A 10,143-nucleotide genomic window follows, 5' to 3' on the forward strand; every position below is an offset into this window, starting at 1 on the left:
GAAGTGGGAGAAAAACGGGTGTGAGTTACATACATACAAACATACAAGTGAAGCTAATAATAAAAGCGTGTTAATTAATAAGAGAAAGCGAGGCAGATAATTAGCTTACCGTATTCATCGATATTTATTAAAGTACCTCAAGGTAAAAGGTAAATTCAATGAAATATGTACATTATTTAATTCTAAGAAAATCTTAATTGTAATTAACTACAATTTTGTGTAGTTAATTACAATTGAAGTGTTGTTTTTCAGGATATAACTCAAGAGAAAAAAGAAAAAGCAATTTTATTTATTTTACACAGTTTTTATTTATTCTAAATTGAATTCGTACTCTAGAAAGTTTCTATATATTTTTCCAAATATTATTAATTTATGGAAGTTTAAAAGTGATTAATAAAAAATGATTAACCTCTTTACAAGTAGATATTGTAACACATGGATTATGACTGTTTGAATTGATAGGGGTTGGTTTTACACGTAGGGTCCTGCCAAGCCCAAATATTCATCTTAGGAATTTGATCACAGCTCACCATTTCGTTTCTGGAGAAAAAACAATAACGAAAAGTTGAAATAAGTTTGTAAACTCATCAATATGCACAAAACAGACAAATTATAAAAAAAATCCTTGTTTTACTTAAAAATAAATATATTCAAAACAACAACAAAAATCTTTAACTACTTATTGATTATAAATCAATAAAGATATCGATATCTGATTTTAATCAAATTATCGTCACATTAGAATTCAAATACTAATAAAATGTACTTGATTGAAAGTATATAATGTTTTCAATTTGCAAACAAATAAATCAGATAAATAAAGTGCAACTCACCCAGGACCAGCCCTATAAAATGCACGCGGTTGCACTTCCGTTATTGAATCTGCTACACTGCATAACAATCCTGATATCGTCGACTTTCTAATCTCCAACAATTGATCTGCAAATAGCTTTATCATTAAACAAAGGTATTTAGCAATTTAATAACAACATTTTCAATAGCAAAAATCTATTAAACTTATCTATTAAACGCAAAGTTGATAAATTCTTATGAAAATTTCGAATGCCCAAGTATACGTTTAAGGAAATAACGTTTTTGTTGCATATTTAATGTACAATTCTTTAGACTCTCCCCTCATTCTTTTTTTGGGATCGTCATATTAGAAAAAATACTAGTATTGGACCACAATTTAAAATTAAATACTTTTTGTCTAATGGCACACAAAAGTTCACATATTACCTACCTATGGTAAAAGCATTTGGTCTATTCGGTCGCTCATACCAATGTCTATCCGAAGCTATGGATCTCAGTAATTGTTGGACTATAATACAATAGAAGGTGCTAGGTACGCGGCCTCCGGGGATGTAATTCTCTAACCACAAACCAACGATTAGGTCTATGTCCTCCACAGCTTTATACTTCTCTCTGATTAGTTCCAGCCTCTGAAAGTAATTTCAGTAAGCTATTTAATAAAACGGCAATTTGAAGAATTAAACAAAAAAAAAAAAAAAATAGTAAAACTGTAATTGTAATACATATATCTGGTTGATGTGAGCAAAATTATTGTTTAATTACACCAATGAATGAATAATTAAATCAATTGTTTTAATTGATTCGCGTGTAAAGACGTATTTTACTCGCTTCGGTACGAATTGGGCCAGCTCGCACCGGGGAAGTTACCACACCCACACAGAAAAACGGCGTAAAATAGTACTGTGTTTCCTTCCGTGGAGGTTCGTACATATCATTTTCCTCGCCCTTCCCATTTCATTTCTTGATTCCTGTCGTCAATCCTTTCCTTATCCATTGCTATTTAAAAACGGGCAGCGCAGTTGCAACGGCCCTACCTCTGCGAATGTTCATAGGCGGTGGTGATCGCTTACTATCAGGCGAACTACCGGCTCAGTTGCCCGCTATTACATAAAAAGACGATGATATAAGAAAACAAAGAAAAAGTCGCTATGATTTACTACTAGAGATAAATTAATTATTATAATACATTACCTCAGGACCGATTGCATCAAGCAGATCATTGAAGCTATTAATAGTTTTGCCGAAACAGAATTCTCTATATTTAATATAGGGAGGGAATAAGAATTGCCGGTTCTTAGCAAGGTCACTAGTAAATACATCTGAGGCATGTTGATGTGGACCAAGCACGACTTCGGCCATCTGAAACCAAATAGATATTAAAGTGAATATGATTAAAGAATCCCCACTTATCTTGGTATGTTATACCTGTAGACCTATATATTATATATACCTTTTAACCTCGCGATGGGATTGTTTCGTTGGCCATGGAGGTTATAATATACCTGGTATTTCTACTTTTATACAGTCTTATAATAAATATGTATATAATTATCAAAGTTCAGTTTTTACAGCGAAGACTACATAAAAATTTAAAAATTTAATTTCTCATTTTGTTCATATATTTGATTGCTTACGTTTACTGTATTATATACTGTAAAGATTATTCAATAATAAATAACATCAAAAGGCAGCGACGTTCCTGGGGAGGGACGCACTACTCCAGATTCAAAAATGGGACCGAATGACAACAATTTTCTATCAATCACAAAAAAATCTTATTAATCCTTTTTAAGCTCACGGTGTTATAGATAATGTAAATCATAAAATTGTAATACAGTACATACAATAACAGTCGTATTAAGTACGTCCTACGTTTTAGGAGCGTCGGTTAAAGAAAGGAATAACTTAGGATCGTTACTTACGTCAGGATCCACGACATAATCAAATTTAGCATTGGCCTGACGGATAGCGCCCTGAGTTATACCGTCTATGTTATCCACCAGATAGCCAGTTCTTAGCGTCATATTCACTAGTTTTGTGTCTTTCAAGTGGTACCCTTTATCATCATATAGTCTGTAAGAATGTTATATTTACAAATAGTAAACTCATACAAACAGAATAAAAAGTAAATTCAGTTAATTTTAAGACGAAAATCCGTAGCTCAATAAACGTATTTGATAACAAAATTAGGTCCGTTATTCAATTAAAAGTTCCAATAAAATTGTATTTCGAGGAAAAATACTGAAGCAAAATAGAACAAAAACTTATAAAATAACGAAGAATAATTGGCAATTAAAGAATTTCTTTTAGTAATCTAGAGTATATTTCGATTATTAAGTGATAGAATCTGAAAAAGTTGTATTTGTTTAAAACAGTTATAAAATAAATTACATACTTGACAACCCCCTCTTGGATAGTATGCGTCCACCTCCATGCAAATGGGAATTCTAAAGAAATCTGCGGCGGAAGATTCTCATTATAAATATCTCTAAAGCCCAGGTCTGGACAAAGGACGCCATCGTGAACGAGGTTGTTATAACCTAGAAAGAACACAATTTCAAACGTAACTTTTTGATATGTTATAACTAGTTTTTATTTTTTCTAGGTTATTCCTAGTCTTTTACCACTATTCATTACACACATGCACTCCACACAGTAAATTTTTATGTGGGAGTCGAGCGCTTTAGAAATTTGGCCACCGCACCGGGAAAGGTAAGGCCCTACCGAAGATTGGCGTAAAACAGTATTCCAATGTTACTGCGTAAATGCGGTGAGCGGAAGAGCCAAGTCCTTTACTTTTCGGCTTAAAGTCCCAGTCTATTTGTTTATCCCGGTTATTAGTCCTTTTCTTATCCCTAAAAAGCACAAAGGTTGACGCATTTTCAGAGGCACTACCTGATGATCGCTTGCCATCAGGTGAGACATCAACTCAGTTTCCCGCTTTACATAAAATACAAAAACATTAATATTTTTTTTATATCAAAATGTATTAAGATGATTACTTTAATTCAGTAGATTTAAAATATTCGTACGCAGTAAAGTATCAATTAAAATTAATTAGTATCAAAGAACTACTAGATGATAAACTAGATGTTCGTATCAAAAATATATGCTTATGATACATCATTCACTTCAATACTGTCTAGTTTATTTCCATTAAACTCCATTACTGTCTATTCCATTGGTTACTATCAGCAACATTACATGCAATTTATAAACTTGGTCTTACCCATGATTGCAGGCAACAACTCATAGAAGGATATCTGCATAATAGAAGCAATAACTATTTCCCTAGTCGTAAAGAACAGTCTCTCGTCGTTCCAGCAAGGGTTGATGCTGCTCAGAGCTGAAGCTATTATGTTGTGGTACCGCCAAATCCAGATGGTCATGAGGTTTATGCCCAGAATCGTGTTGGGACCGTCTTCGGCTAAAAAGGATGTTATGATCTCCGAATTAAAATGTATGGCAAATATATTTGTTTAAATATTTAGAGCGCAGACTAAAAACGTTTTAATAGAACCACATTGAAATATGTAAATAGCAGTTCAATTCAGCAAATTATATACTTAAATCCCTTTCGTTATTTAGCATTCTGTTTTGTGTAATAAGACTATTTTATAGTAACAACCCTCATAGGAGGCCTGTGTCCCAGCAGTGGGAACATATATGGCTGATGATGATGAAGATAGGACTATTTTATAGTAGTAAGATAGGTATATTAAAAAAAAGTACACAACTTAAGAAGACTATCTAAAAAATTTTACTAACACCAGATTTCATCATCCAGGCATTATTATAAAGAATGCTGGTTAAACTAAAATTTTGATACTATTCATTTCAACACATCCCAGAACAGACAAGACAATATTTAGGACAAGGTTATGGAAAACATTAAGAATTTTTTTAAATATCCTCCAATTTCTTGATTACGATCTTACGTGTATCATGACATCTTGTTTCGTGAGGTTTCTGGTTCGCATAGCACAGATTAGGGCCCTTCGAGCTTGGTGGCCATATTTTGCCAGCCTCAATTTCGAATTTTAGCAGGCCATCCTTAAATAACCTTCCCTTTTCATTCAGAGATCGCATACTGTTTCCATATATATGGGATAAATCCAGCAGAGGTGTTGATGTTGAAATCTGTGAAATAAAAATGAACAGTAGTTTATTAAAATTAAGTCTTCGTTACTCATTCATTACAAAAATATATGCTAGAAAATAATATAGATCTAAATTAATAGCTTTTTGTTTAATTTATAATATTGCTATATTGTATACATGTGGGTAGTACTAAAATCATGTTTCAACGCTTGTCAGTTTGCTACGGAGAATGAAAGAGATTGCATCAAGCCACGTGTTTTGTTACCAATTTAGCCCCAAACAAGATAATTGTATATTTAATAAAGGAGAGTTCACAAAAATTTACACATGAACTAATGACTATTCCTTATTGCTTGATTTTCTTATTTACCTTATTGATTCGATAACGATTAAATATTTAATTTAATTACAGGCCTTGCCTTCTAGGCCTTCTAGGCATTCACCAAAACTATGATTGATTACGTGAAAACTGACTTCTACATTCGTATGTTGGCTTAATTATTTGATTAACTGCTCAATCACGTAGTGTTTTATCTAATTGCTGTATATTAATAATTGATTAATGCAATTTCCAGGAGCTATAATATAACAAGACCTTGTCAAAAAATTCCTTCACGTGATTGAGATAGAAAGCGTCTCAAGGTTGTAATGCATGTGTTTTGTACAATTAAAGCAATTACCCGTGGATATAATGTCGATAAGGTTCTTCATACAATTAGAACAGATGAAGGAAAATCTGAGTATGACAAAGAAATATATGTATACTCAAACTCCTCCTCTCTTCTTCCTTCAAACTTATGCAGGTAATGCAGAAGCGGAACTTTTAAGAAGTCGCGTTCATTTAAATTATCCAGTCATTAAATTAACAGTTATAAAATAGCTAGTATTAAAAGTTCGCTTTAGTTCTGAATAGAATAAGTTAGATGTATTGATATATTGATTTATCATTATTTTAAATCGGTTCAGTAAACTTTACAAATGTACATACAAAAGCAAAATATATATTTCTTTGTGTAACTTTATAATATTAGAATAAATGTACACATACAACAAAATATGCGTTTTGTTTAAATATCAGAATAGTTATAAGTAGTTCCTCATAACGTTTATGATTCATATAACCTTTTTATGACGTCGTGTCTGAGATAAAAAATGACGTTTTTACTGCATTCCAAACCGTCACGCTTCTATAATATATATTTAAATCAAAATTTTTAAACTGTATCTTTCCCTTTTTGGAGTAGTGAGAGAGACTATTTCAAACTGTTAGTCGATTTTAAAAGTAATATACTCGTACGTTCTTCAAAAATATACTACGCTTATTTATTTCAACTACATTAACGTGGGCCGGTGGTGCGAGTTACAGGACAACTAAAGAGTAAAGGTATGCATCGCGCGACGAAAATTCCTTAACTTTAAACCCTTAGATTTTTCACTTTTCGGCAATCTAAATATATATCTCAAAGGTGAATGGCTAACATAGTGATCTATCAACACACAGATCAAACCAACACGGCTCGGGCTGAAATTTGACATGCAGATAAATGTTATGAAGTAGGTATCCGTTAAGAAAGGATTTTTTATAAATTCTATCCCCAAGGGGTGAAAGTTTGTACCAAGCAAATTTACGCGAAGCTGCAGGCAACAGCTAGTATAAACATATAGGTCATGAGTACCAACCCTTTCAGGGATCGTGTTATTGGCCACACATTTCACCGACTGGTAGGTCTCCGGCCTGGTCATGTTGTAGCAGCGAACGTTCGAGAAGCGATGCACGGGATCATCGTTAGGTATGGCGTTAGGGACACAGGCGTAATCCTGCTTGCCTTTCTCTAAGCAACAGTACGGCTTCCAGATGATGTAGTTAACTGAAACAATTACAATTTTATCGCTATTCTATTGTATTATGTGAATATTTATGTACGTTTTTTGTATATAATTATTAAGTACACCAATGCACTGCTTTTTATTATAATTAATTTCTTGCGTCGTTATACATCCGTTAGTCGGAACAACTTAGCATCTTGTTGAACGTCAGTGCCAGGTAAGTACATGCCTGGCACAAGCTGAATTAAATCCTGTTTGGCGGTACTGTGGGACACACTATTATTACACATTTTTATAATTTTTCTATCGTATTATTCTTCTGTGTATTCGTGTTTCGTGTCACACTGTCTTGTCAAATTAGTGTTTCTTAGTAACTCATGAAAAAGTGTAACGCCCGGTAAAGTTACGATGAGTCACCGAACTATGATCGGTCCGCCGCGCGCGCAGCACTAGAGAATTAGGCACATTGAATCGGCGCGTGCTTGTGTCTCTGTCTCTGTCTTTTTAGTAAACAAAATATATTTTCTATAGTTAAAATTTGTGCATTTTCTTATTTTCATTCAATTCCTTGTTCCTATTGTGCAATTTAATAATATTCATATCAATAAATATTCTACCGAGAAAAAGACGTTGTCACGTAAAATCTTCGCTCGTAAAACTTTACAGGCAACCATTTTTTTTTTTATTTCATTGTTTACATACTTTGTCTTACACAGTAATTTTTGAATAAATAGCAAATGTTTTAAGTTAATTAATAAAACTAAATTTGCAATTACTGGTTTATTTAAATAAGAATAGCTAAGGCTTGGGCAACCAGGTGGTTTTTGAAAATTTTGCTTTAAATTGCAATAAATTTTGTTGTTTTTTTGGAGTTTTAAATTTATGCAGCGAATAATCCTGCGCCTTTTAATTTTGAGTTAACAAGAATTATGAGTTGTGTTAGAAGAATTAATTAAAATACAGTCATTTTCTTCATGTCATAAAATGATTATTGTACACAGTATTAAAAGACCGGCCATATTCATTCTGACAATACCCGTGTACATCGATACGTAATTTTTAAACTTAAATTCGGCTGTATTTATTTTTGAACTAACACAAAAATAGTAAAATTGAATTGAGAATCGTCTCCTTTTTTTGAAATCGGTTCACAAATCAAAGCTTACTGAATAAACTTGCCAATCCTATCCTACTAATCCTTCCTACTATCCTACTTCTTATCCTACTATCCTCCTATCCTACTCATATCGTAAATACGAAAGTTTGAAAGGATGTGTGTGTGTTTGTTGCTGTTTTACGCAAAAACTGCTGAACCGATTGCAATGAAATTAGGTACGAAATAGCTGAACAACTGAAATAACATATAGGCAACTTTTTATCCCGATATTCCTAAGGGATACGGACTTACACGGTTGAAACCGCGGGGCGCAGCTAGTATTATATAAATTACTTTGCATACATATTTGAGCTAATTAATTCGTGTTCAAATGAACTCACCAGTATCATGCAAGGATACAAAATCACCAGTGAAGAAGACCAGGAAGTGTGTGAACATTTGTGTCAGCTGGAGGTCCGGTACCCGCCCCTCTGCCAGCATGTTTGTTCTCACACCACGAGCGAGCGGCATCTTCTCTCCAGCCTTCGTAAGCCTCGGTTCATAGCCTGAGTGAACAAGTGAATGGATGAATCCTTATTGTCGGATGTCAATTATGTTTTAATATTCTGCGGGATGCATAATTGTCATTTAAGATACAGATTCCCAACCCTCGTATGTTAGTAGTCTTTGTGCCTGACTGCGACTTGGTACCTATCAGGTAACTGACTACATCAATTAGGCAGTTATGTTGAATCACAGTATAGTTTTATTAGGAGCAAACTAATATTAAACAAACCCCCTTATGATTTCTAAAATTATGCATATCCTAAACATTCTATTAACTAGCCTCAAACTTAATTTGCAATGCGTTGTTTTTTAAAATCCCGGTTAACGAGCCGAATCAATACTATTCTTAAAAATTTTCTAGTAAGTACATACTTAAAAAGCAACATTCAATGCTTCAGAAAAAAAATTACGATAATACAGTTTCGCCACGCCTAAGGGGGATAATACACTATCATTAATCTTAGATCATATAAGTGATCCATTTTAATTGACAATTTAATTTAATGAAAAAATAAATGATATCATATCCATTATCCAATAAAATTCACTCATGGATCTATGATCCAAGATAAATTATATTGAAATATCCTCAACAAAGCCATCGCTTTATTATGTATACATATGTAAAAAAATATATGTATACATTAATAAATTGCATACATTTACTTTTTCATCGATTATTATGCGCGATACACAGCTCGTAAATCAATCATTTTACTATAAAAACATCTCCAGCGAAACCCGTACACTTAACGCATTACACTCTTAATCTGCGCATTTTCATTGTAAATTATATTCTGATAATGGTGAAATAGAACTTAACGATAATCGTATAACATTTTTAAAGCCATACCTTCGCTGAAAACGGGGGGTAGCAAGCGATAAAAAGGCGTGTGCGGCGCCCCCATGGTGAAATACTTTAGGTTGTTGCAGGAACCGTCTACGCGCCGTCCTTCCAGAGGACTGCATGGTAGGATCTCGTTTGTGCACCAGCTGAATGATTAAAATAATATGTATATTACTTAAGGAGGAGATAGTAGAAGAGATATAGAACAGGCTTTTCGCTTGCGGCTAATCAGACCTAAGGGGCCGATTTGAATTTAGGGGCTAAGGTTCCTAACATTAGCGCATTTATACAGACATACTCTTCAGCTATGTAAGTGTAGAAAAAGTTCAAATTTAAATAATAATGGTAATATTTTCGTAATTGTATCCAATTCTGTAAAAAATACTTAATCCTCTTATAAAATTCTAATATCGAGATATTTCATTCAAAACTAAGACCAATGACCGAGGTAGGTCATAAAATATGGAAAATTGTGAGATAACAAGAACCAGTTATAACTGTCCTTAATTACGATTATAATTTTTTGATAATGAGCAAAAGGTTATATATTTCGTGGGGATCTTTTCAAGGTTACTTGACGGTCGGACGGAAGGTATTTTATATGGTGAATTGTTACCTACAAACAATATATATACATGAGTACACATTTTAGACATAAAATTCTTCCAACAATTTCAATGGTACACTCTCATCTCCATCCTGACGAACAAATACCATAAAATTTATGTTCGAACTACATTTTGCCCGCGTTCAATTCAGAATAGATGTTGTTATCATACAAACCTTCCTCTTAAATCACATTATCTCATCAAAATATCGAGTTACCCTGCAGAGTGAACATCTATACTAAATACTCCTATGTTTTTTATGGTTTTTCAAGTTAAAAAGTGAT

At 33.2% G+C, this 10,143-nt stretch overlaps 1 protein-coding gene across 1 annotated transcript in view; it reads right to left on the reverse strand.

The window, feature by feature from the left end:
• Positions 1-373: 373 nt before the first annotated feature.
• The window catches only part of LOC119831137 (peroxidase-like), a 12,115-nt gene continuing 2,345 nt past the window's right edge, over positions 374-10,143 (reverse strand). Inside the window, exons 2-12 of the mRNA XM_038354399.1 lie at positions 9,258-9,397; positions 8,239-8,403; positions 6,595-6,782; positions 4,752-4,953; positions 4,043-4,240; positions 3,209-3,353; positions 2,736-2,886; positions 2,005-2,172; positions 1,244-1,442; positions 834-939; positions 374-540 (exon numbers count right to left, since the gene is read on the reverse strand). Of these exons, the coding sequence (XP_038210327.1) occupies positions 441-540; positions 834-939; positions 1,244-1,442; positions 2,005-2,172; positions 2,736-2,886; positions 3,209-3,353; positions 4,043-4,240; positions 4,752-4,953; positions 6,595-6,782; positions 8,239-8,403; positions 9,258-9,397 (1,762 nt within the window). The 3' untranslated portion in view covers positions 374-440. The remainder of the gene's footprint in view (positions 541-833; positions 940-1,243; positions 1,443-2,004; positions 2,173-2,735; positions 2,887-3,208; positions 3,354-4,042; positions 4,241-4,751; positions 4,954-6,594; positions 6,783-8,238; positions 8,404-9,257; positions 9,398-10,143) is intronic.

Source organism: Zerene cesonia, chromosome 13, assembly GCF_012273895.1.
Source record: "Zerene cesonia ecotype Mississippi chromosome 13, Zerene_cesonia_1.1, whole genome shotgun sequence".
NCBI classification, from domain to species: domain Eukaryota; kingdom Metazoa; phylum Arthropoda; class Insecta; order Lepidoptera; family Pieridae; genus Zerene; species Zerene cesonia.